General features: G+C 39.8%; 1 protein-coding gene across 2 annotated transcripts in view; it reads left to right on the top strand.

Annotated features, from left to right (window-relative positions):
* Nucleotides 1-27,590, top strand: part of ptpn4a (protein tyrosine phosphatase non-receptor type 4a) — a 57,320-nt gene that overhangs the window by 14,049 nt on the left and 15,681 nt on the right. For both annotated transcript variants that reach the window (XM_029530075.1, XM_029530076.1), the window contains exons 2-10: nucleotides 8,649-8,803; nucleotides 15,585-15,692; nucleotides 16,114-16,156; nucleotides 17,691-17,769; nucleotides 20,014-20,058; nucleotides 20,323-20,375; nucleotides 22,839-22,959; nucleotides 23,217-23,304; nucleotides 25,184-25,272. In XM_029530075.1, the coding sequence (XP_029385935.1) occupies nucleotides 8,666-8,803; nucleotides 15,585-15,692; nucleotides 16,114-16,156; nucleotides 17,691-17,769; nucleotides 20,014-20,058; nucleotides 20,323-20,375; nucleotides 22,839-22,959; nucleotides 23,217-23,304; nucleotides 25,184-25,272 (764 nt within the window). In that variant the 5' untranslated portion in view covers nucleotides 8,649-8,665. The remainder of the gene's footprint in view (nucleotides 1-8,648; nucleotides 8,804-15,584; nucleotides 15,693-16,113; nucleotides 16,157-17,690; nucleotides 17,770-20,013; nucleotides 20,059-20,322; nucleotides 20,376-22,838; nucleotides 22,960-23,216; nucleotides 23,305-25,183; nucleotides 25,273-27,590) is intronic.

The raw sequence follows: 27,590 nt of genomic DNA, 5'->3' as shown, positions 1-27,590 counted from the left end.
CATTTACATCTCAAATGAACTGAGCTAACACAGCAGTTAACAAATTGGCACATCTTTATTAAAAAAAAAAAAAAAGAAGCTGTCACCTTTAAAGAGCAGTAGAGCAGAGGTGTACAGGTGCTGTAACTGCTTGGTTTAATAAAGCTCTGCAGAATGAGTCAGGGAAATGCACCAGATGTGTGTGTTACGTATCAAATCAATGCTTGATGCTTCGAGTAGTGTGCTCTCTCCTTCTTTGGTGTTTGTGTCAGTGGAAAGCCTGTTGAATGATTCTTGGTTGACTGGTGCACAGCACAAACTAACTACTGTGAATGAGTAATTGGAAGTGGAACAGCTGGAAGTTAATGTACTTGCAGAACACCAGTTAGCTGTTACTTGCAGTGTTAAAGTGTGAAGGCAGGAGACCTGAAAATGTGGACTTTCTCCACAACTGCTGGCCAACCACCACCTTGACCTTTGTGCTATATGTAAATTCAAACAACCAGCTCACATCAGAAAAACCAAGTTCTGTGCCTGTTTGTGTTTTACCTGCATGATTTAATCCCATTAATGTATTTAGATCAAAGTTTCCATAGTTAGATTGTTTTCTGTGTTAGATGACTCCTGAATGTTGACAGTGCCGGGCCTGACTGGTGAGGGCCTTAGTAACGGATGTATTGAACTTATTCATTAGCTGTTCTAATAGCAGTGTACTCTTTAGTGTTTAATTGTGTTATTGTCTAAACTGGCTGCACCTTGAAGAGATGCTATGTTTCATCAGTTTCATCACTGTTGTGGTGTGAGCCAAATGCAGTAGTCTTGCAGCTTGAGAAGCACAGGCAGTATGACCTCTGACACATGAACATGAAATGAAATTTCAAGCAATTCCTGCTGACAGGGTGTTATGAGCATGCCTGTGGAGGAAACACTGGTCAGAGGTATATCCTTCTAGCACAGGGGGTTTCCCAACATGACGCTATATAACTGTGCAGCTCATAGCCATAAAAATTGCAGTTAGAACCAAATGTAATGGTCTGATCACACTTTAGACAGAAAACTAGGTCTTAACCGGTTGGAGAGCAAAACAAATGCATTTGACTTCTCACAAGAGGAAATGCATGTTAGCAAGGTCAAGAGGGGAAGTGAGAGTTGAAGGAATAACTCAAAGGGGAATGGGAAAATGGCCAGAAGGTGGCTGGAATGAAGGGAAACTCCCAGGGGAGATGGGCAGTGTAGCTATAAAGGACAGCAGTACAGACATTGTCCACACTGAGCATCGAAGATACACTACTGTTACTTCCCATCATTACCTGCATCATTTAGTAGGAATCTTTGTGACAGGTGTTAGGCATTTTAAATGGCTCTGTGTGTTTGTTTGTGAGAGTAAATGACTGCTCCTTGACACTGAAGACCATCATTTGCATAATGGACTCACAGACCATACTGATGCTTAATGACAGGAGGAGAGAAGGAAAAATTAGTCTTAAAAGAAGCTTCTCTCCTGTTGTTCAGACACTCAGTAGGTGCTAGGAGATTTGGGTCAAGGTTGTGTGTTACTGTTACTACCAAGTACTACCAAGTACTCCGGTTGTGTCGATCTTTTTCTACAGAAGACGCTTCATTGTCAAACTTAGGTATAGATAACATAATTGATCCCTACATAGCACAGCAGTCATTGCCATGCCAGAACCATACCCCTTGTGCTTTCAATGGAAGTCAGAGGGCCACTATAAAGAATCAAAAGTAAACTTCTGTTATTAAGGTTATCAAAATGATTGGGGGAAAAAAAGTGTGCACTTTTCATTATACCACTGAAACTCTCCTTTACTTACATCTGTCCATTAAAGTATTAGGATGAATAAGGATGGGTTCTTAATATTTTCTAGGATAAGATTAAAAAATAACTTTTTATACATTTTTATTCATCTGTCTCTCTCTAACCTTAGGTTTACCTGATTTGACTCATGTTAGATTGCATAATGTGATGTCTCTGTAATAACTGGAAAACAGGTGTATCATCCCTGTTGTATAATCCTTTTTTGAACTCTAAAGCTCTAATTTAAAATGACAGCCTAAGTCAGTCACAATCATCACTAGAAAATAAACTGTTATACGAGTTAATTAAATTCAGTTAAATATTTTGGGATATCTATATCTACAGGCACCCAGGTTAATGAATGTTAATTGAGCTGGTCTAAGAGTAGTATCTTTCAAGGTGTTGTATAGTAGTTCAAGGACTGGATAATGCTATTACTACCTCTTCTCAATAATAATACATAATATATATGCATATGTATTCTGTGAGAGAAATCACTTGCTTATTGGTTAATTGTTCACAAATGGAATATAACACTGAGAGAAACACTTATGATTCTTCCCTTTTAACATGAAAGTGACTTTGACATGGATTTTGACTGCAGTATCCTACTACAATCTGTTAACCTCTGCTGAGGCTGTCTAACTTATTTCCCTGACAAATTTCTACCTCATTCTCTCGGTGTGTAAATATTACATGGCATCATGTGACCCTTGATATACAATCTAGAGAAGCTTTGCCAGTTAAAAACATAACCATAGCATTTAACACTAAATGCAGTCATTCTCAATAAGTAACACCCTGGCTAACAGGTAACATTATGCTCTTCACTGCTTCAAAGCTGTAACTCTAATGGCTGCAACATCATGTGTACCTTTTTAGAGCTACAAAGAAGAACAGATTTTTAGAAAAACTCAGATCTATCTCTAGTTGTGGAAACTATTGAGTTTGTCCGTAAAATATGCGAAGATGGGTCCATGCATTGACTTCCTCACTCATCTTTTGAAGCAGTATCAGAATCTAGTGTTGATGTGTCACTGTTGTCAGACTTAGACACTAAGTTAATTTTGGTTGCCCTTCTAAGCCTACGGTTTCTGTTGTCTTGTGTCTCATGCTGTCTATAAAGACATAGACCCAGTCATAAAACCAACTTTATAAATTGATAATCGCTTTTTGGATATCGAGACCTCCAAATATTGGCATATGAAAAGCTTTTTAAAAAAAAACAAAGGATATCCCTATGCTGTAACATAAAAATCTAATTTTATATATTTACTTTAAAGATGCCATATTTAACATAAGCATGTAGGAGGCTGTGAATCGAACAGGGCTGTCTGGTATTTCTAATCAGGATTTCCCTCAGTTAGGAGGAGATGGTTATTCCACAGTACTCATTATAGTAAAGGAAAAAGGAAAAAACAAACAAAAAACATGGGTTTTCACAAGTCATATTTTTTCTTGAATAATGACAATGGAAGCACTGTTTTAGACAGCCTGAACTTTCATTGACATGCTGTGAGGTTGACACGTAGTTGTCCTTCATCTGTTGCCTCTTACAGTCAGTCACACTTCCACCCCGGAAGTGGTGGAAGTGTGACACTGGTTTTCCTGCTGCAAAGTAATTTTCTCTGCTCATTTGCCCCTGCTTCTTTAAGCAGATGCTTGGCCTGCATGGGTGGGTAGTATTTAGTCACGGCATCCAATGGATTCTCCTGGGAAATTAAAAAAAAAAAAAAAAATGTCAGTATGTAGTCTCAAAGCAGCTTTATTAGGGCTGACATTTCTGATGAAATCTCACAAAGATGTTGAATATCAACCCTCAGAGTAGACAGCTGTCATCATACACTTTGGGCCTCTTGCCTCAAAAGAAACTGTACTGTAGCAATCGGACTACAAACCCCACTATATAACTTTGCCATTAGTTGGGGCCACATATGGCTACCCGTAAAGGGGAAGTCAAAGGTCAGTCACTGCCCACATTCCTAAAGCTCCAACCTCCCTGGCACCCCACCTCCCCCACATAGATGCACGTTAAATGCTTTGTTTCAATCCATCAGTTACACAAAGACAAAGACACACACACATAATAAACAGCATGCCCACTGTCTGCTGTTGTTGTTGCCCTACATAAAATAAGTCGAATTAAAGAGATCAATGGGCAAGGAAGGGTGAGGGGTAGACAGGAAGAAAGGAAGAGTAGGGAAGGGGAGGGGTTGTTTAAATCTGGGTAAAGGTGAAATATGGGTAGGCTTTGGTGTATAAAAATACTGCCAGATAGAGGACAGATGAGTTTTCTGTGGGGGCAAAATGGAAAGAAAGACATGGAATCCACGCTGAGAGGAGAAGACCTTGGACTTGCTAGTTCAATACCAAGCATACCTTTTTTTTTTTTTTTTTGATGAAGGAATAATTACAATAGTAGCTCGAGTCAGGCCAGGTCTGAGCCTGTGCCATCGTGCAGAACTTCTCTCAGTGTAAAGTGCATTTGTCATTGCGGCACTCTTCATTTTAGCAGAAAGAGAGAAAGATCTATGACAAATTTGAAGTGACTTTTTTTCTCCTCACAGCAATTGCAAGCTATGTTTTCCCTCTCTCTCTCTCTCTCTCACGCATCTGTAATTGACCACCTGTTTGTTTGTGGCCTAGTTTATGCTTTTTGTACAATTCCTTTGGGGTTCCTAACTGCTTCTCTATTATTTCAATTGTTCCAAAGCACAACACAAAGTGAAGAAAAAAAGGGAAAAGGGGGAAAAACCTATATGTACCGTGTTGTTCTAGCTTCTTCTGAAAAAATGAGGGGTATAAATAGAAGTGTATAGGGCAAATGAAGTTCAGTAATTGGCCCATATTTGAACTGGGATAGGCTGCGGTGTCTGTTGTGTAACTTCTTTAAAGAGTTTGGTGTCTTTAGTGTAAATGAAATCTGTAGAGAGTATCTTAGTTAGTTAGTTAGTGCCGATAAAAGGGAACAATGTGCATCTCGATGTTTATGTCAGATAACTTGTTTATGTGTTGCAGTAGGTGTGTTTATAAAAAGGGCGTGCATTCCTGTGTGCAGACAGGAAGGCTGCAGGACTGTCTGTGTTTGCAATAAGCTGAGAGAACCAGAGGAGCCCACCAGTAAGGGAAGCTTTTGGGTCAAGAGCCCTCATATTCACAGACACACACACACACACACACACACACACACACACACACACACACACACACACACACACAACACTTGTTTGTAAGCTCTGCTGACTGAAGGAAGCAATAATGGTGGCGTGCTTCCGGAGATCCGGAGGGTTCTCTCAGGGGAGTGTGTCTGTCCTGTCCCGCTCAGCAGAGCAAAACTGAGAAGAGCAGAGTAGAAAATTATACAACAATGAGAGCAGAAAGCAGCTGAACAGAAAATTGTACAATTGGAAAGAATAGTGAATACAGGAGAGACCAGCAGAATCTAGGGAATGCAAACAAAAATATTCAAAATGATTGTAAATGATCCCAGTAATGTAAAGTCACGTGTTGATTGGCTATGTGAATAAATGGTTGCATAGTATACTGCTCTGGTCCATGGTCTTAAAAATGTCCATGGACATTTTTAAATGTCCATGGACATACATGGATAAATGTATAGACCAGACAATACCAGGGAAGGCACTGCTACCTGTGGAATATATGTGTGTCAGAGCTCCCCATCAGTGTGTCCCACAGCTCCTCTTAAGTCTGAACCACTTTTGGCAGCATGTCTCCTGGTTCTCTGTGCCTTCTGCAGGGCTTCATCTTTCTGCTCATCTTGCTGGTCTATTTGTTTTGCTTCCAGAGCTGACAGTACTGAGGCTGGTATTAGCATGCATGCATTACTGTACATGGTTGCTTCTGTAATTGTGTGCACAGGCTGTCTAGCTGCACTAATGCCTACAGTTATTCCGTTGGCAGAGTATATTGATCTCGCTGTCTCATCTTGTATGACCAGTTTCACGCCTGGCTGGTTATTAGCTGTGGACCACTGCACCCAATGCTTCCTGGAATACAGCTCAGCTGCATTTCTGTGTTAGAAACCTTCCTGCTTGCTTGAAGTAGTACCTACTTCTTAAAAATTCTACCCCCACCACCAGGAAATTGTGAGGGGAGGTGGTAAACCAAATCTGATCAGCTCAGCTAATTTTGATGGATACTGCTGAATATAATCTTGTGAATAAATTACAACAGAAACAAATGCTGCACTCATTAAATATTCATTGTGAGGCTATTCCTCTGCTCGTCTCCCATGTAGGCTAATGTGGTGTGACCTTGTGACATCATCTGGGCCAACTCCCGACAGCTGCACCGCAGAGATGAGCAGAAAACAACAAAACATTGAAATCACTGAAGATATTTTTCACTAAACTGTGTCACTTTAAGGAATAGTTTTACATTTTGGAGAGCTTTATTGTCCGGTCACTTGTTCAATCTGTAGGTATATACTATGTTTGGATACTTAGGTCATTTTGTGACTTTGCACAGACTTTGCTGGTTGTCCAGCAACCTCACTGTGGTGGCAAGACTCCAAGGAGTCAATGCCTCCAGCCAAGAAATGGTCCTACATATAAACCTCTGTAAAACCAAAGTTTACAGATGTTTTTTATGGGTGAAACAAACTGCAATTATCTCTGTTAAATGTTCTTTTGAGGTGTTAATAAACAAATATTATATTTCCTCGTTGCCAGTCTAAGCTAGGCTAGCTGTTAATTTAAAAAAGGTATAAAATCTGTTCATATTTCTTTAGCTGATCACCAACAATCACAACAAAAAATATCACATCCTAATGCTAATGAGAATCAATCCTATTGAGATATTTTAGAAGATACCCAACATTGTGTGTGTTCTATTGCACTTTCAGTAATACTTCTCCTCCACAGTTAAGACATACTGTACTCTCTCAGTAAAACCCCTCTTCATATTTTGTAGGGTGAGAATGACATGTTATAAATCACACATCATGTAGTCATTTATAAAGCGTGCATATTGAAAATGCTTGTTGATAGAATAATTACGTATGTTTGTGTGAAATATGAAAGTCTGGAGGTGATAATACAGGCTGTTGTGGCTATCAACAGTGGACTCATAAATACATTTTTTTGTATAGGTGTGCGTGTACATGCACAGTATGCACACCATCTGCTCATGCTCATGGGGCCTGTGCCAATATGCAGTGACAGCTCAGACATGCAGAGAGCCCTCCATATATCCTGTATACACAGACAAAAGTGCTCACACAGCGTCATCGGTACAAATACAACAGGTCTAGATGATGGGGTCATGACCATAGTGGCGTTATTATGTCTCCTGTCATGGTGGATCACTGAAGAATAAAAAAAAAAAAAAAAAGAAAACAACAGGAGGCGGACTGGATGTGTCTAAAACCCATGACAATGACAAATGTTGCTTCAGCTACAAGTAACTGGTGAAACTAAGCCAATAGGTTAGGTGGAGTTTTTTTGTTTTCTGCTTGATTTATTGACAGCCATACAGAGCAGTTCAATATTTTTTTTACAGATAATTGTAAGCAAATTACTATACTATATACTATACTATACTATAATAACTATTTCATAACTACATATAAAACAATACTGACAGAAGACACTAGCATATTTTAATGGTACAACTGATTGGATGGGGATTATTTTAAAGAAGAATACATTTATTAATACATTTATTTTCTTTCTTGCTGACAGATAGGAAATTTACTTGTATCTTGGCAGTCTTGTATCTGAATGCTAAATGTTAATCTATTGCCTACAGGCAGTTTGTTTATCTTAACATGAAGACTGAAAGCATTGCCGGACGGTTAGCCTAGCTTCTTTCAAAAGGACCAAACCCTCTGCTCATCAGCTCTGCAGCTGATTGACACAATGTGTTTCATTTACTCAAAAGTGCCAAAAAATAACACAGGACAGTGTTAGGAGTGTGTGTCCTTTTCTTGGCTGTGTTTTGTATTGTTACTACTGTATACTATATAGTATACTGTTTACTTATTATCCTACTATTGCAGTGTAACAAGTGGGGGAAGAAACAGGTTTTCCAGACAAACTGTTGCATGAATATATAATATTTATCAGACTTGAAATCACATAAAAAATCTAAATATGAAAAAATTTACAAAATTTATATCTTAAAATGCAGTATATGCCAATACCAGAAAAACTTAACAGCCTTTTCTTCTTGGTGTAAACTAAACTAAATTCTGATTGCATTTGGGAAGGTTTTCATCAGTCACATGTGGCTTTGGATTTTTTCTAAATTGCTGAATTATTGTTATTTATTCCTTCTGATGATCAGACAGGGCCTCGGCAGTCAGCTCCCACATTTGCCAACCAATCATAAGCCTTTCCAGCCAGACACATTGAAAAGACATGTTGTTATTAACATAGAGTTAAGTTTTGAAATAATTATACATCATTGAAATTGTATGTTGTCAGGTGAAAGGACCAGATTACGTGTTGTGCTCTGCTTGTCTTGTGTATATTATGTTCAATTTTCTCATTTTGTGCTATCTAGTGAATGTTTTAATACCTGGCTGCTGTGTAGGGAGCACATCTCCTTGTAGGGAATCTCTTACCTACTCATTGACATTCTTTTCTAATGAAGCAGTCAGTCTCTGCTGCTTCACTGTGCTTGTACAGACTTGTGTTGCTGTGTGGCTGCCTTCACTAAGGCAGCTGAGAGTACATCATGTCATACTGTACATTGGCTTATCATCAGAGGCCATTAGAGATGTTTTTTTCAGATGTCACGGTTCAGACCATGACCCGATGATGCCTCTTTTCTTCTTGTTCCCTCTCACTCATCGTTTCCCCCTCTCCGCTGTGTCTTTGGTTTGTTGCAGACCCTGGTAGGAGCGTGATGAGCGCGCGCTTCCGCTTGCCTGCTGGCAGATCCTACAATGTCCGGGCGACGGAGCTGGAGCGAGACAGGCAGCACACACAAGTTGTGTGCAATATACTGCTGTTGGACAACACAGTCCAGGCATTCAAAGTCAGCGTAAGTACTGCTCTTCTATTCAAGTCTCTCACTGTAATTTCTAATAATCTGGGTCAAAAATGTAGAAAGAAAAAAAAAACAGCAAAAAACTAAATAATGGAAACCAGTAAAGTGAACTGGACTGAATCAGAAGTTATTTTGTTCAATGTTAAGTATATTTTTTAACAATAAAACACAGTTTGTCACCCAAATGCTACCCATAGCTTTATTATAACCAACATGATGAATACACGAGAGGCACAATTTATGCCGGAATTAGCACTTCCCTTTTGGTAAACCCGTCCTGGCATATATTGCTTATGGGTGAGCATGTTTTACAGTTTGTTGAGGCTGGCATCACCTTTGTTGTCCATTGGAAATAAACCTTTTTATAAGTCTATGAGCAAAACACAGGCAAAGAGGAATTTCAAACTATTTTGGCATAGTTTAAATATGCCAAATTGCCAGGTTCCTAGTGTACTATTGACATTAGTTTATTTTTGCTGGAACACACAGACTCTCCTCTATCAATTTGTTTACAGTGTTGGGGAGTAAGTGAAGCCATTAATGATAAATATTTAATATCTTTCCCTCTTTTTTTTTTTTTTTTTTATTTCCACTCAAGCTAAAGAATAGGTTATGAATGTTAATTTACCCATGGCGTGAGGATTAAGCCTCTAAATTTTCATTACACAAAGCAAAACCTCAAGAAAGAAAAACAGGAAGTTATAGCACCAGCATTGCGCCCCTTCCTCCCTCTCACCCACCCCCAGCTGCTCCCATTACTGTAAATTTCCCTTCAAATGCGCCTTATTTTAATGTTGGAGTTGGTGGGGAAAGGCCTGTGTGCCTCTACATGTTTGCAGGCGTTTGAGAAGAAACCCACACTATATTTTTCTGATGGACTCAGAGCTATGAGTTCACTTCATTTTCACTTAGCTTTACAATCATTCACATGCAGACATATCTTAAGGAGACAGAAATATTATGTATGTCAGTGTCTTTTCCGTGGTGTGAATGTTAGTAAGTGTCACTAAAGTGTATGTATGTGGGTTTGGGTTTTGCCCAAAGCTGGTCGCAATTTTGATGTGACAGGCGTTTTATTGTAAGTTCATGTGCCCACCCAATTCCTTTTCTTTCTTTGTGCCTGTGGGTTTGATCAGAGTTGTGACAGTACAAGGTGGGAAATTCCCTTTGTAAATCAGAATATACAAATCCTCTCATAACACCCCCTCTGACGGATCACATCCCATTGGCGTGTATGTGTGAATATAATTCCACAGAAAAGCACAATAACATACATAACATGATGACGCAGTTCAACAAAACAAAATGACAAAAAAACCCTTTTACGTTGTGAGAGAAGCAGGTGAAAGAAAAATCATCGCTTGATTTCATTTCATCTGTGACACACTCGCTTTGCAGCTGGTATGTCTTTGACTTCCTGCTACTCTTACCACTGATCTTACCACCAAAAGCACTTGAAACATAAATATTTCTGTGCATTCTGCATACAAAGCAAAGTTACAAGAAGCAAAAAACACTCAAGGTCACTGCAACAAATGACCAATAGCCAAAAAACTACTTCTGAAATGTGCCATTTTTTAACAAAATAAAATGATAAGGCCTGTGCATAATAAATTAGGTTTGCTGAGACCATTTTGTGATTTTTCTTGGGCACAGAAATAATAATTGTAAATGAACATCTACAGACTCAGTTGCAAGATAATCAGGGTTATCCTTTTAGCTGTAATTGTGGATCTCAATCAGTCTTTTCTATAACATCTCTTCATTTTTTGTCTTTACATCCCTCCCTGCAAATCTCTCACCATCTCTGCTTCCTGCTTCAGACTATCCCCCTCTCACTTTCCCTCCCTGCCTCTTGCTGAATGAATGACTCTGTCTCTGTCAGTATCTCTGACAGTGTCATTGATCAGACCCCTGCAGCAGCAGTAACTTCCTGGAAAGACAAGCCATCCTAAGAGCAACAATACTTCTATTGATCCTCTCCTTGGCCAACTGGCCTTGATTTTTTTTTTTTTCTCCCCCCCCCCCCCTCTCTTTTCCTTCTCTGGAGCAGAGAGTGAAAATCCAGCACTTGCTTATTGTCATGGGAACTGCATCGTTCAGGGTGCGAGGGTTGGGCGGTTTCACATGCAGGCTTGTATTCATGATTCTATAGATGGAAAGTCTTTGGGGATTTGAAGTGATACCAGCATAAATCAGAATTTTTTTTTGCTCGAATGGCTGAGAGATGACAAGAAATTAAAAAAAGCACAGCCCAATGCTGACCCACTGCCTCACTGGCACAAAAGCAGGGTCAGAAGTAGGACTCAGAGTGAAGTGACAAATGCAGCGGTAACCATAGTAACCACTCAACACTACATAGAAATCCTGCTATCTGCAGGATAGCAGAATAATCAAATAACCCTTAATAATGAGCAAGTAAGAACAGTAACTGGCAAAGGATAAATAATCCTGCAAAATGGCTTTTATTTTCTGCTGAATGAGACCTCTGAATGGGATACCAATGAAAGTTATGTAGGAGACTGAGTTTGTTCACGTGTTGACTTGTGCATTTCCACCTTAGATATAATGTGACATTCCTACTCCTGCAACAAGGTTCACTCTTAAAGTCAGCACTGGAACCAAAATGTTTCATGTGTGCCTATATTTTTTTTTTGTTAATTATTTTTGGTAGTTTTTAAGTTTTTTTCTATATAAAGAGACTGGGCTGTAATGCCTGACATTAATTTCTTATCTGCTTGTTCACAAGCAACACAAAAAGTTGGACTAGTCAAAGGTAAAAGCCATTTTTTAAGCAGTCAAAGTGAAATGAATTGTTGTGAACCTGCTTTAAGCACTTTAAAGAAAAGGGCTGAAACTGCTCATCTAAAGAAGAAAACTTCACTTTTTGTAAAACCTTACCATAATAAGACCAAAGTTCTGAAATGTTGAAAGTTTGATGTGTTTGTGTTGTGGAGTGGTTGTGGCTTTGCAAGTGTTTTTCTCATTTAGCCATCTAGAAATAGAAAGGTGTGTCACTTTGTTACAGTGTATGTCTGGGTGAGATATAGTGCAAATGTAGCTGCTTTTAAATTGTGTGTGCCGACTGCTGGAGGGATTGAAATCTGGAATCCGAAAAAATAAATTCTCCAAGGCTGGGCTGTGAGTCAGTCTAAAAAGTTGACACAAACTGTGTTTTCTTTGAAGGATATGTGCATTGTAACCTTTGTAAATTGATGTATCATGTTGATATAACTTTATTTAAAATGGGTGATTTAATAAAGTATATCCATTAAAGTGAAGTGTGTGTGTGCATGCACTCTGAGCACAGACAGAGGACAGAGGCAGATGTTAATGACTCCTTGGTGGTGTAGTTCTCTTCCTGTCTGGACAAGCTTCCTCATGCATATCTGAATTTCCATCACTCTGTAACACACACACACCATACAGAACTGTGTTTCCTGTGGAAGGAGGCAAATAAATGTGTCAAATTTTGCATTCTCTATTGTTTACCTGCTATTAAAACCACCCTGGGGTTTTCCCTGGTCTGCCCACTGATGATGTCTGGGTTTTTTTTTCCCCTCTGACCCTATAGACAAACCCTAAAGGTCTGAGGGTAGTGACTTATCTGAGCTTCTCTGTCTGTCAGTCTCTCATAGTCTCAGCCAATCTCTTGTGTGCGATTGCTCTATATCACTAAGTCTTCCTCTTCTGTCCTCACTCTCACACGCAGAAACACTATGACAGCCAATGGTATTACTTGACTGCACAAAGAGCATTTGTCTCAACCAAACACGCACACACAACACAGTACATCATCAATCACTTCTTTTCCCTCTATTTCTATGTCTCTTTGTCTTCTCTTTAATTTTCACTCCCTCCCTCTTGCTCTGTCTGTCATGACTTTCTATCACTGAATCCAAGAGCTGTCCACTCCATGGAGTTTTTGCTGCTGCCGTTGTCTGTTGTGTAAAAGTACAGGGGAAGAATGTGTGAAATTGTGTGTCTGTGTGCATGCTTCTGGCTCAGTTTTACCAATGTATAGTTATTTGTTCCTGTGGGGGCAGTGATCACACATTTGGCTGTCATGCTTTCAGAATACCAGAAGAGGCTAGCGTACACACACACACACACACACACACACACACACACACACACACACACAGAGGCATTGGTTTTCCTGGGAGCATGGTATAAAAAGTGCACAGAGGGCACCCACATACAACTTGAAAAGCAGCTTGATACAATGGGGAAGCAGTAGACACACACCAATGCACACATAAAGACTTGTGCAAAGTCTTTCAGATGTGGGTCTAGCCTTACATTGCGAGTTGTCGTATCCGAATGAGCCTTCAGTTTGTTGTTGTCCCCCCCTGCCCCACTTATTTTCCTCTATAACTGTTACATCAGACTTTTTGGACTCTGTCAGTCTCTCAGCTTGTAAATGAAGCAGTCAGCTCGTTATTGCGTGTTTAAAAAAACAAAAAAAAAAAACAGTTGGGTGGTGTTTTTGCCCCTTATTATCTGTCCACACTTTTATATTCTCATCTTTATTTTATATTGAAGCAAAGTTAAAATAGGGATCATGTGACAGTAAAGCTCAAGCCTTTTTGAGGTCTGTTTTCCTTGACCACAGTACAACACAATGCAATATTTTAAAATTCAAAGCATATTTTCAGTAGTCAGCTTATTGTTGATAGAAGACTCATGAGGTTTTTTATATTGAGAAAATGCGTTAACTTTTCATCCATGAGAAAAATTATAGTATAGCTACAGGGGAGTGAGAAAGAGGGAGCCAAGGAGCACACAGGGTATCAGAGTTAATTCAACGAGGCTTTGACAGTCGTGTATCCCCCTCAACACTCTCTCTCTCACACACACACACACACACACACACACACACAAACTGCAGCACTAAAAGGCTGCTGGTGATCCTGGAGGCTTGCTATGTCAACATGTCAACCGTCAACTATCATTCCTTTCGTCACACACATTCAGACACACAAACACACACAGACAAATGCAGTACTGTAAAAGTGCGTCACCAAAGGAAAGGGTAGACCTGGAGCAGTTTCTGTGGGAGTGATTGTGTGTGGTTTTTTTTCTCCCATGGGAGTTCTGGAGTTTCATTCTTTCTCTCTCTCTCTATCTTAAAGTCACAGCTAGATCAGATGCTGATTTGTGCTCACCTTGTGGTCCAGCAGCTAATCCCGTTGTTAATGATGTTAATGATTAAAGGAACAATTCCTTTTTTGCTATTTTTTTTATCCCCCTTTTCATTCTAGACTGCTCTGTCTTGTCTATTTCTGTGGTTCTCAGTTAGCTCTATTTAATAGAGTTTTCTGTTTATTATTACAGATATTTTCTTCATTTGTTTCATTATATAGCTGTGTAAGTAATTGCATATATTGTAATTACATATAAAATCATCATTCTATGATTTTATTAGCGCTTCACTACTGTTTATGAGGGGTAATCGTAAAACATAACTGAGTTTACAATGGACATAACAGCTCAGATATTGAAAATTTAAAATTAAGGTGTTTTTCCTCATTATTTGCCAAAGCCATCCTCGCTGGAAATCAAGTGAGGAACATGCTGCAGAGCATGGTCTTTCCCATTTAGAGTGCGCTAGACTTCTGAAAGCAGACGTTGAAGTATGTACTCATGGTAATTGATTTACCTGGAATTAATGACTGTCTTGAGCTCTTTCTCCAAGTGTTCCACATCTCTCGCTCATTAAAGCTGGAGCACAAGCAAATAACCATTTGAGTGTTTTACTCTTTTACTAGAGTGCTTTGGATTTCTCAACCCTTTTCTTCTATATGAAATTTCTCTTCATGACATCTGTTCTTACAGAGTAATTCAAATTGAGTGGAGGAGGTTGAATCTTCATTACTTAGCAGCAGCTTTTCATCCAGCCTCCCCACTAATGTCATGTGTGAATGAACTGCATTTATTGTTAAACTTGGGATTTCTATTTATGGATGTAATTAGACACGATCAGATACTTAGCAAGCCAATTGATTTTACTCTTCTGACTGAAGGCATAAAGGCAAACCAGACAAACATTTAACAGCCTGATGTAGAATCAGTATACTCAAGGGGTGCAGACACAACATAATCTTTCTGTTTTTAGTCCATACTTTTATCTTTGCCTTACTATTCTAAGCCAGGATTCAATTCTTATTCTTCTTCTCGGTGCAGGAATAATGACTGAAAACATTAGATTTGCCCACATTCACAAGAAATAGAACAGATAATCCACAGGTGCAAATAGTTGAACCTGTGATGATTCAGTTTTGTAGCAAGTATAAAAGGTTTTTGTGAGGGCTATAAGACATCACTCATTTGTTAGGGAATTGTCTGATGGTTTTACACAGTCACTGAACAAACCAAGTAGTGAAATGGATAAATACTGTATAACCCGCAAGCACACATCAACTTAATTTCTCATACGTGTTCACCCTGGTGTGGTTGGAAAGATATTAAACAGGATGAATCACATATGAATCTTAACTTAATGAAATGTTTCTAGAGCAGTTAAATAATTCAGGCATCTGTGGTGAGAGAGGGTAGCTACTGTGTGTGTGTGAGGACTGGCACTATGCTTCCATCTTCACTACAACATAGCGCAGGATATGGTTTAATCGGTCCGTTGCTCATTCCCGTGTCCTCGCTATGCCCTCTGTGACTTTTCACAGAGGAGTTCAGGAGCACTGAAAAGCCAAAGGAACTCTGCCTGGTGAGATTGGGTAATAAAATCTGAATTCATCCTCTGTGTCATTCTCTGCAGAAATCGGATCATGGCCAGGTGTTGCTGGATGCTGTCTTCAAACACCTGGAGCTGACTGAGAGAGACTACTTTGGCCTGCACTTGGCTGACGACTCCTCGGATGCACCGGTCAGTGCGATGTTTTCAGTTGTGTTTAAGTTGGAGGATGCTGCAGTTTAAAGATTTCATATAGTCCACTGTGTACTCTGGCTTTGAATTCACCAAAAGGTCATCTTTTTAAGCCTTGATGTCTGTGTGTCCGTGTGTGTATGAAACTAAATGTTTCATAACCCTAATCTGTAGGAAGGCTCTAGGATGTGGATTAGTCTCCTAAAATCAAATATGTCCTATCTGTGTGTGTATAGAACAATCTAGATTGACAGTATGAGTGTGTGTGTTTTCTTGTGTGTGCCATGTGCACTGGGTTTCTGACAGGTATGCGTGGCGCGTGTGTGTGTGTGGGAGGCTATTGTTGAATAATTTAGCATGTGTAGTCATGCTGTGGAACCGTTATGGTGTCTCTAAGTGTTTCTCAATTAATATTTTACAGCGCTGGCTCGATCCCAACAAGCCCATCAGGAAACAGTTAAAAAGTAGGTGAAATCCACAACACACTGCTTCCAATAACTGGTCCGGTTCATGTTAAGCAAATGTTGGGATAACAAAACTTGTTGACGCAGTCATCTGAAGGTACACCTCAGTGATGCTTTTTTTTTTTTTTTTTTTTTTGAAACCCCCCTCAAGCAAAATTTCCAGTCCACAGTGAGTGTGATTTGAAAATTTTAATCTGCCAAAAGCAACATTTAAACTTGTTTTAAACATTTTTCAACCCTGCTCTTATTTTTTGATAAGAACTAAAAGAATTTTGAGTTCCCCCCACACACACACACACACACACAAACACACACACACAAACATTTTTTAAAAGTAAGCCGTTTTGGTGTGTCAATAACAAGAGATGAATATTTCACACATATACCTTCGAAGGACATTGAGGTCATCATTACATCTTTAAGGTCTTAATGAAAACGTACAGAAAGATGTACAGACCATTAAAAAGAATGACAACTAGTGCCAAGCATTGGATCGTAAAACAAAATACAGTGGCCTTGTACAGTACATTAGCTTAAGATAAGATAAGATAAGATAAGATAGACTTTATTAATCCCTTGGGAGGTCTCCGTCAGGGAAATTGTTGTTCCAGCAGGTACAGCACCGACAAGAACAGTAAAAGAAAGCACACAGTTTGAAATATATAAACAACAAATGTACAACCATAAATATTCAGTTTTTTTAGTGTCCCATCTTCTCCAATCCCTCTTTCTTCCTGCTACTCCTCCCCCTCCCACCTAGTGCAGAGTTATACAGTTTTATTGCTCGGGGGACAAAGGAGACTTTGAATCTGTTGGTTCTGCACCTGGGGAGAAGCAGTCTGTCACTCAACAGGCTTTTCTGTGCACTGATGACAGGCTGCAGAGGGTGACTGGCGTTGTCCATAATAGCCAGCAGTTTGTTTCTGGATCTCCTCTCTGCAACTGTCACCAGAGAGTCCAGCTTTGTGCCAACCACAGAGCTAGCTCGCCTGATCAGCTTGTCCAACCTGTTTGAGTGCTTTGTGGATGTACTGCCACCCCAACACACCACAGCATAGAAGAGGGCACTGGCAACCACAGACTGGTAAAACATCTGCAGCAGTTTCCTGCAGATGTTAAAAGATCGCAGTCTCCTCAGGAAGTACAGTCTACACTGGCCCCTCTTGTACAGGTGTTCTGAGTTACATGACCAGTCCAGCTTGTTATCCAGCCAAACCCCAAGGTATTTGTAGTTACCTACAACCTCCACCTCATCACCCCTGACCAGCACTGGACGTGGACACGGTCTGGACTTCCCAAAGTCCATGACTAGCTCTTTAGTCTTTGAGGTGTTGAGGTGCAGGTGGTTCCTTTGGCTCCAGACAACAAAGTCATTCACCAGACTCCTGTACTCTTCTTCTCTATCATCCCTAATACACCCCATGATAACTGTGTCATCTGCAAACTTCAAAGCTTTCTAGCCTTTGGGCTTTCTATCTATTCACTGTTCTTCCAAGTTGTGTTTTATCCATCTGTTAATCTTCATTTCTTATAGGAGGGTCTCCCCATAACTTGAGCTTCAGAGTAAAATTCTTTGTCACTGACCCCAGTAAACTTCAGGAAGAATACACACGGTAAGGATGTTTATTTCATGAAGATAAAGATGGTTCCTGATAATCATTTAGATTAACAGTCAGGATTATCTGTTGGTAGGGTGTTGATAAATATATTCTCACTTCAACACCTCTGTAATATTATGAAAATCTGGAAGTCCTGGTTTTATTGATATTGAAATACATCAAAGCTCAAATTGGGTAAAATGTAAAGTAAAAAAAGAAACTAAATGCATCAAAATATTGAAGCAAGAGTAGATAAATATGCTTGAAATACCAAATACGTTGATTTGAAATGTTCTATATACACTCACCGGCCACTTTATTAGGTACACCATGCTAGTAACGGGTTGGACCCCCTTTTGCCTTCAGAACTGCCTCAATTCTTCGTGGCATAGATTCAACAAGGTGCTGGAAGCATTCCTCAGAGAGTTTGGTCCATATTGAAATGATGGCATCACACAGTTGCCGCAGATTTGTCGGCTGCACATCCATGATTCGAATCTCCCGTTCCACCACATCCCAAAGATGCTCTATTGGATTGAGATCTGGTGACTGTGGAGGCCATTTGAGTACAGTGAACTCATTGTCATGTTCAAGAAACCAGTCTGAGATGATTCCAGCTTTATGACATGGCACATTATCCTGCTGAAAGTAGCCATCAGAAGTTGGGTACATTGTGGTCATAAAGGGATGGACATGGTCAGCAACAATACTCAGGTAGGCTGTGGCGTTGCAACGATGCTCAATTGGTGCCAAGAAAATATTCCCCACACCATTACACCACCACCACCAGCCTGAACCGTTGATACAAGGCAGGATGGATCCATGCTTTCATGTTGTTGACGCCAAATTCTGACCCTACCATCCGAATGTCGCAGCAGAAATCGAGACTCATCAGACCAGGCAACGTTTTTCCAATCTTCTATTGTCCAATTTCCATGAGCTTGTGCAAATTGTAGCCTCAGTTTCCTGGTTTTAGCTGAAAGGAGTGGCACCCGGTGTGGTCTTCTGCTGCTGTAGCCCATCTGCCTCAAAGTTCGACGTACTGTGCGCTCAGAGATGCTCTTCTGCCTACCTTGGTTGTAACGGGTGGTTATTTGAGTCACTGTTGCCTTTCTATCAGCTCGAACCAGTCTGGCCATTCTCCTCTGACCTCTGGCATCAACAAGGCATTTCCGCCCACAGAACTGCCGCTCACTGGATATTTTTTCTTTTTCGGACCATTCTCTGTAAACCCTAGAGATGGTTGTGCGTGAAAATTCCAGTAGATCAGCAGTTTCTGAAATACTCAGACCAGCCCTTCTGGCACCAACAACCATGCCACGTTCAAAGTCACTCAAATCACCTTTCTTCCCCATACTGATGCTCGGTTTGAACTGCAGGAGATTGTCTTGACCATATCTACATGCCTAAATGCACTGAGTTGCCGCCATGTGATTGGCTGATTCGAAATTAACTGTTAACAAGCAGTTGTACCTAATAAAGTGGCCGGTGAGTGTATATTGCCTGTTTGTTATAACAAATGGACTGCACAGCTGTTGTATGGTACATTATTTTCTAAGGTTCATTATGTACAAGCTGTAAAGAGTAAATGTCTTTCCGCTTTAAAAGTAAAAATAAATTGGTTTTCTGAAATCACTTTTGGGAGCTAACAGATTCCTAGTTCGAGAGCTTTTTCCATTCACTTGAATTAGAGATAAAAGGACAAACTGGCATGCTTAATATGGGGCCAGAGTTTAACTCACAGTTCTGCAAACATAAGGTCAAACAACAAAGAGCAGAGGGGATGTTACTGTGCCTGGTGTTTGTTACAGCCTCTGAGCCATGGCCTCGCTCATTCAGCAAGCAATGAACCTTGGATCTGGCAAGCTCTTCTGGTGTATAGTATGTTCAAGTCACAACAAAAACTCTCCTGATAGCCTTGTGACACTGCGTCGATGCATCACTTGTGTCAGCAACACTTGGCTGAGCAATGTTGTGAGCAGTGAGAACAGTTTCTACCCTCAAGTGACATAAAAAAAAATGCTTTTGATGAAAGGCTTTTCCAAGGACTCATGAGCAAATCTGCTCTGTCTGTTATGGAAAGCAATATAATAGTCCCACCAATAAAACAAAGGCCTCTCCTAAAATGTATTTATTTTATTTATAACAGGCACTTCCATTTGAAGTGTTACCATTATAATCAGGGCGACAAACCTATGTTGCTTTAAGTTAATGGTTCACTGATCTGTTGTCCTAATGCGGTGTGTGGTTATTCATCAGGTACCAATATTTCCTTCAGATCAAGCAGGATATATTTACTGGAAGGTGAGTACCTCTCCCCTCTGTTTATTAGATGCTGCCGTATAGATATGCAGTGAAAATACATCTTGCTGCTTCTCTTTGTTCTAGTAAGTAGTATATTAATAGTATTGATTGTGTCAGGCAGTTTATTACTATTATGATCAAACATGTTAATCGCTAGTCTTTGCGCAGAGCTGTAATGTCTGTATATTGATCTGAAGCAGAATCATCTATGTATCTGCTTTATTTTAATACGTACATTTATGCACATGTTCTTGCGCTTCCCAGATTGCCCTGTGCACACAACACAGCAGCACTGCTGGCGTCCTATGCTGTTCAATGTAAGTACTGCTCTCTAGATGCATCCACTCCATGAAATGATGGAAAGAAAGGCAATTCATTAGGCCTCTCTTTAACTCCACACATTGTTAAATGTAATGCATGCGACTGCTTCAACACATTAATATTTGGTACTCTGAAGCCATTACCATTCAATTAAGCTGTGTAGTGATAGTTGTTGTTGCCTTCAGGGAGACAAATGTTCTATTTTCTAAATATTCTATTCTATCCTATATAAGGACCGCTCCACAATCAGCTTTATGTGCCGAATATTGTGCAGAGTCAAAGGGAAAGGTACCAGGATGATGGTGATCAAGGGTTAATTGCTACAGTTTAAAGGCATCAGCCATTTATCTTTAGTAGTGTTATCAAATATGCAAATATGTGAGTTAGTCCTTCAGTACTGCAGGTGAAGCACTGAAAACAGTATCAATATTTTACTATAATAGATACTGAAATATAGCAATACCCCTATTGCTGTATTAATGCATTTGGCAACTAAATGCAAGACTGCAGCCTCACATTAAATGCCTCTATGTTAACCTAGCAGTTAGAAAACATCTCTGGAGCCCTATAGACCCATGTATACAAGGGGATGTTCAGCACCAGCACTGATGTTTAGTGCTTGGGTTAAATGCTGACTGGGCCCTTCTGTCATCAGAATAATGACTCATGACACTGGTGTCTTACTCGCACTTTCTCTTTTACTGCCGCTCTTTGTTTGTACTTCAGCCTGTTCTGCCCTTTGTTTCTTTCTTTTTATCTCTATTTAGTCTTCTTCATCCCTTTCTGCTTATCTCCTATTTTTTCCCCCCCTCACTCATAAACCCCTCTTCAGCCGCTTCCCTCTGCCCTCCCCTCCTCTTTCTGTCCTCCACCTCACTGGTGTATTTTGTGTGGAATTTGCTCCGCTGCAGTATATAGGTCACAGAAGAGATTTGGCCCTAGACTCACAACATCATGACATGACTGCTTTTCCACACACAGATACACGGTAGCACATACACACAGAGTCTGAAGCTACGTCTATGGTGTCACTTTGCTCAGTGCCAGCCCAGATTATGAAGATAAATGAAAAACGACTTGAAGCAGCTGCTATGCTGCTAATTCAGTTAGCTTGGCTCAAAGTGCCAGCACTGATGATCACTCTAAATCCACACTAAAGCTTTGCATTCTCAAAAACATCACAAATCCCCACCCAGTAGATCAAAATTCTTGTTTAAAATTGACCAAATACTGTCTGTAAACCATAGCAACCAGTTCATAAAATATTAAGGTTGTTGGAAAAATGAAAAAAGAGAAAATATGTTTTTGCTTGTTTATTTTAAAGCAGTAGATATGGACTAATGCAGCTTTTCATTTTTTCATCACATCGCATTTCTGTTATACTGTCTCGTCCAGTCTAAGTTGTTGGTGAAGGGATGGCACAGACATACAAATAAATCCACACTTAGGTTAAATTTCCCCACAGTGAAGGTAAATCCGTCATCACAAATGGCGAGTTGATCATCTTCTTTATGCTTTGTTTGGTCAATAACATCATTACAATGACCCAGAGCTCAAGCTAACCTCTCCCCATTTTGAGCTAATATATAGCACACTATGGATTTCCCATTGCATGGTTAATATATAAAGAGAGATCAAGTTGTCAGCTGGACTTGGTGCTTGATTGGCCTTAACATTGGGTATTGTAAGTAGTAACTGCAGCAAAAGATAAAAGCAATGTTAACCCAGTGTTGTGAGATATGCACTATTGACTGGACATATATTCCTCCCTGGAGCTATGTGCGCATCAATACCTGTGTGAGCTGGAATAGATTCATTGGCCAATAATGCTTAGGCTACCGGCTAATGGGGCAGTCCAGGGAATACTTGAGTGAATTGATGCTTTTGAGCTTAAACTGCTTGCTTGTGAGCTAATAGCTTTGTGGATTCAACTTGTGCTATATCTCCCTGAGGGCTACCAGAGATCAGGGAAACATTTAACTTTTAAGGCTTCTTCCTGTTATTTTAAATCATTATTTTCTTCATCATTAGAACAGCTTTGTTTTTCATCCTGCTGTCTTATGCTATTTTGAGTCCCATTAAAGCCTCTGTCCATCTGTTACATAAAGCACTCATTTCATAAGTAAGTGGCCAAAATATAAATGGTAATCCTAATTGATCCATGGTTTCCACAACTGGTTTGACCTCTCCTTAAAGCTATTTAAAATATTCACACGCAACGGCTGGATCTTAGTAAGATAAAAAGAGGCCTGTGCTGCCTTGTAGCTTTGCTGAAAATATGCAAACCTGTGATAAAACAAACTTTCCCACTTAATATGGTATTACAGCAGTACAGGAAGAGCACTTTGCTTTAATCTCCCACTGTCTTCTATAAGCTTAAATACTAAATGCACATTTGATGTATTTTCATATGATGCTTGCTGTGATGATATCCTACCTCTCTTTCTCTCTCCCTGTAGCTGAGTTAGGGGACTATAGTGAAACGGAGCACAGTCCAGGCTACCTGTCTGAGTACTGCTTCATCCCCAACCCTCCACAAGACTTCCACAAGGAGGTCGCCAAACATCACCAGCAGCACAGGTATGTTGTCCACACATACTCCATACAGCTGTGATCCCACAAAGTCAGGTAAAAACACAAAGGGACCAGCATATTTTTCCTGCCATTGTTGCATTTCATTTTTGAATCACATTTTTTTCTTTTTCTTTTCTCTCTACCTTCTCCATTTGTCTCTTGAACACACGGTCTCTCTCTACCTCGTCCTTTTCTGTGTTCCAACACACAACCTCCGATTGTCCTTGTACCTCTCTCTGTCTGTCTTTCTTTCTCTCTCTCAGTGGTCTATCTCCTGCCCAGTCAGAGTTTAATTATCTGAACACAGCACGTACGCTGGAGCTCTACGGGGTAGAGCTGCACTATGCAAGGGTAAGTCAGATTTTATTTCATGCCTACCTGTCTGTGTGTGTGTGTGTGTGTGTGTGTGTGTGTGTGTGTGTGTGTGTGTGTGTGTGTGTCTTAAAGGCTGCGTGTGTATATTTCGTGAATCTTGGTTTATATTTCATACTTCTGTGTCTGCGTTTTTCCCCTAAAGGTCACGTGGCCTATTCAGCATAGTGTATCTGCAATCTCACTCTAGCCTTTTGTTTCTTTTCCTCTTCCACATAGAGAAGATAGTCTAGCCTACATTGAATTTCAGCAGTTATAATCAAAATTGATATTACAGTATTCCCAATGTGGGGGATTAAGCATAATAGTGACATTTTAAAAATATTTCTTTTAAATAGCTTTGCATAAAAGATCTGATACAACTTAAGATCACTTGTCTAATAAGTTACTTTAAAAATATAAAGCCTCACTAGTGAACATTAGCATTTGGACTCTTAGCTGTTCAAGGAATTAAAGCGCAATTAAAAACTGTTTTTAAACTTGCTATCATGTTTACAATGTGTTTTTTTGATCATAAATCATACATCTGGAATTGACACTTGCTGCTTACACCGAGTCAGACAGCCAGGGGGTTCATATTTCATATAACAAGGAACCAACTCTGTCAGGCCAAAAGCTTGTCAGAATAGAGAGCAATTGTTTACATTAGCATAGCTTTTAACACTGTTAGTCACTGCCAGTGATAACAAAACTGATTAACTACTGTACCTTTTCTCAAATGCCTTCTAGTTAATAATTCTTATTGCAGTAAATTCTTTAATCTAAAAATAATGAAGGTTTTATAAATAAAGGTTTTGCCAACTAATCGTCTTGATGCACTTAGCTATTTTACGTGTCAGTCTAGCACAAACAGCGGTACTGGGTTTGACATAAAACCAAATCTAGATTTTTCAATGAGGAAAGAAGCATAGATTTGACTGACAATCCATCCATCCTTTTTCTACTGCTTCTCCGTTTCTGGGTTGCGGGTGGTGGCCTATACACAGAGACAGACAGGACCAACAACCACTCACACTCAGTCACCAGTTAACCCAAACATGATGTCTTTGGATGGTGGGAGGAAACTGGAGTACCCATAGGAAACCCACACATGCATTAGAACATGCAAACTCTGCACAGAACCAAGAACTGGACCCACAACCTTCTTATTATGGGGCGACAGCACTAACCACTACGCCACATGCTGCCCAGATTTGACTAAAAATGTAAAATGTAATTTTACAAATATTTATGAGAATTCACATCAATTTGTTGAGGAATGAGGTTGTTTTTGTATTTGTGTGAGAATCTTTTCATTTGCTCTTTAAAATTAAAGCATTAACACAGAACTAAACTTAAAATGTAAAATGGTCATTAAACGTGATATCAAAATTCGAAAGTGAGCACAAAAAAGAAACCTAAGAGCTGCTTCAATAAGATATTTATTTATTTATTTATTTTTAATTTGTTGAGAGTGAGTCCGATTGTCTTCACAGGGAGCGCTGCACATTTGTCTTGGTTCAAATTACAGCTCTGAAGTCAATGATCATTTGGAATAATAGTCAGAACATGTTGAATAGCATCTGCTTAAGGATGTGTTATTATTGGATTCTGGCTTAAACTCTTCTTTGCGTATTCTGTTCTTGCTCTATGTAAATTCTTACTTCCCCCTGTGTGGGTTTCTTTGATCGTCTCTTTCCCCTCTGCTATAGGTTTGCATCAAGTCTGTCGTCAGCAGGGTCCCTAATATTTTGCAGCAGTGAGGGAGCATGTCCAAAATTTCTTGGCTCCTGTTTATTTTTGTTCAACTCTCCTCCTGTTTGGCTCTTCTCTCTTACCCACTACCCTCAATAAACACACTCTCCTCTCCGCTATTCAGGACCAGAGTAACACAGAGATTCTCATCGGGGTGATGTCCGCTGGAATTGTAGTTTACAAGAACAGGGTACGGATCAACTACTTCCCATGGTGAGTGTCATCAATTGCATTTTTTATTTTTTTTATTGTAAGTTTCCAGGTCACTAATGTCAATCTGGCTGATATTCAAATATCATGAACCAACAGTGGGGGGGGGGGGGGGGGGGATTTGTGTTTTTGTGCTGGTGTGTGTGTGTGTGTGCTTGTGTGGGGTAGGTAAATAGTGTGAAGCGTTGATAGTTTGTTGATGATTTTGTTCAGAGGTCTGAGAGCGATAATGATGACACTCAGTTTCGTTATAGGAATTTGGCTTGATTTTTCATGAGGCAATGGGTAAAGGTAGAAAAAATTATAGTTTTCATAGATTTAATGAATGTAAAACAATAATTTTATCAGTGAAAACCATGAGACACATATTTCTGAGGGAGAGCATGTCAGTGTTGGAGAGTGGAGGAGTATGAGGTAGTAAACTCTGGGGGACACCTTAAGACAGTATACTCCTCCCAGGCTCCAACTAAACAGAGAGTTTAGCCTTCTGTGGGTTGGAAAATGAAATAGGAGAGAGAAATAAAATCCTTTTTCTTTTTGACTGAGCATGTTCACCTGTAAACCAACTGCTGTTTCAGAGGTGTGAAATGCAAAAGAAACGTGTGATCTAATGTTCAGCAGTTTCTTGTACACCTGCCGGGAGCCCGCAAGCAAGGTTGTTGAGAACCAGCTGCTTTAGTGGCCAACAGAAAACCTGGCAGTGATCAGGTATGAATGAGTTGATCTGTGTGGATGGCAAGTGGAGCGCGAAGACAAAAACTGTTCTTCATTGATATTATCCTACTGCAAAGAACAGCTACACAAAGAAAATCCAAATCTTTATTGCCTTTCTATGGACTGAGCTCTTTAATTGTTGGCAATGATAGAGAGCACTTTTGTCATATCTCTGTTGCATGATTTCCCTTGAAATGAAGAACCAAACTCTAGATGTCAGAATCCCACCTCTGCTTCAATCACCTTCACTTGAACAGCCTCCAGGAATCCTTTTATTTCCTGAGAACTCCACTGCATAATATTTTGGTAATCTCACATAGTTATTATTGACATGGCATATTACTGTTTAATCCACAGATGATCTTTTCTAGAATTATATTTTTGATTCCACCAAAGGGATTCATGTTAAATTAGGTTTCCTGGAAATAACGTGGTCATGAAATTTGCCTGCTCCCCTTTTGTCTTTTGTTCTCCTTTTTCTTTTAGTCTAATTCACTTTCTCTCATCACTCCGTGTGTCTCTTGCTCTCATTCTCTCTCCAAAACATCAGTTCTTGTAAATCTCACATATTCTGCTGCTGCACTGTAGGGATGCTAAATGTTAATGGGTGCCGGTGGTGGGAATGTAACTATTCAACCCCTGTAACTCTGGAAGGTGGATTCACTCATGTGTTGGCTTAACACACGCAGCTTGACCAAATGCACAAAGCACCTGGTGTACGTGAGTGTGTGTGGACATCTGTTTGTGTCTAACTGAAGTAAAATGTTTGTAGCAGAAGTAGAGTTGGTCTGTGTGTGTGTGTGTTCATATAGGGTATATGATGATTTTGACTTGGTTACTCAGAGGTTTTAGGCTGTGCATTGACTTGCATAACCTTGGTTTAGGTCAAGTCATCCTAAAGGGAGAAAACAGCTAAAGCAAGATTTTCTGTGTCTGTGTGTGTCTGTGTGTGTCTGTGTCCGTGTCTGTGTCCGTGTCTGTGTGAGTGTGCGCGTCTGTGTCAGTGTGTGTATCAAGTCAGCTGAGCTAAATTTAGAATGACCAACAGTGGTGTCCCCAACAGCTGTCCAGCACCATGTGTGAGAAAGATAGAGGGATGTAACATATCCTCCCAACACTGCATCCTTTGATTTTCGTCTTTCCCTTGCCTCACTCTATATCTGCGCCACATTTGTCTCTCTGCCTTTCTTCCTTTTTTCTCCTTTAATATTTCTGTTTTTAAACTAGATAGGGACAAGAAAGATTGTGAGAGTTTGAAAATCAGAGAGAACCATTTTGATTTCGATTTTTTTTTTTTTTTTTTTTTTTTTTTCCCCTCTTCTCTCTCTTCCCCTTTCCTATTTCTGTTCATAGCAGCCTGACAAATGAGCCACACTTAGATGGGGCATGACTCACACCCTGCTTAAGCATGTGTGTGTGTGTTTGTCCATGCAAGTATGTAAAATATATTTAGCAGGGAGCGATGAGTCACAGGAACAACAGAGCTCTAGGAAAGGATTATGTTTCTGTACTGCTCATCAGCAGACCTCTTACTGTGGCCGTGCGTGTGCAGTCTCCTGATTCAAATATTATTTCATACCATTTCTGCTTCTTCAGACACATGACTA

The sequence above is a fragment of the Echeneis naucrates genome, chromosome 21, assembly GCF_900963305.1.
Source record: "Echeneis naucrates chromosome 21, fEcheNa1.1, whole genome shotgun sequence".
NCBI lineage: Eukaryota > Metazoa > Chordata > Actinopteri > Carangiformes > Echeneidae > Echeneis > Echeneis naucrates.
Note: the sequence above shows the minus strand (reverse complement) of the source record. Positions and strands in the feature narration are given on the sequence as shown.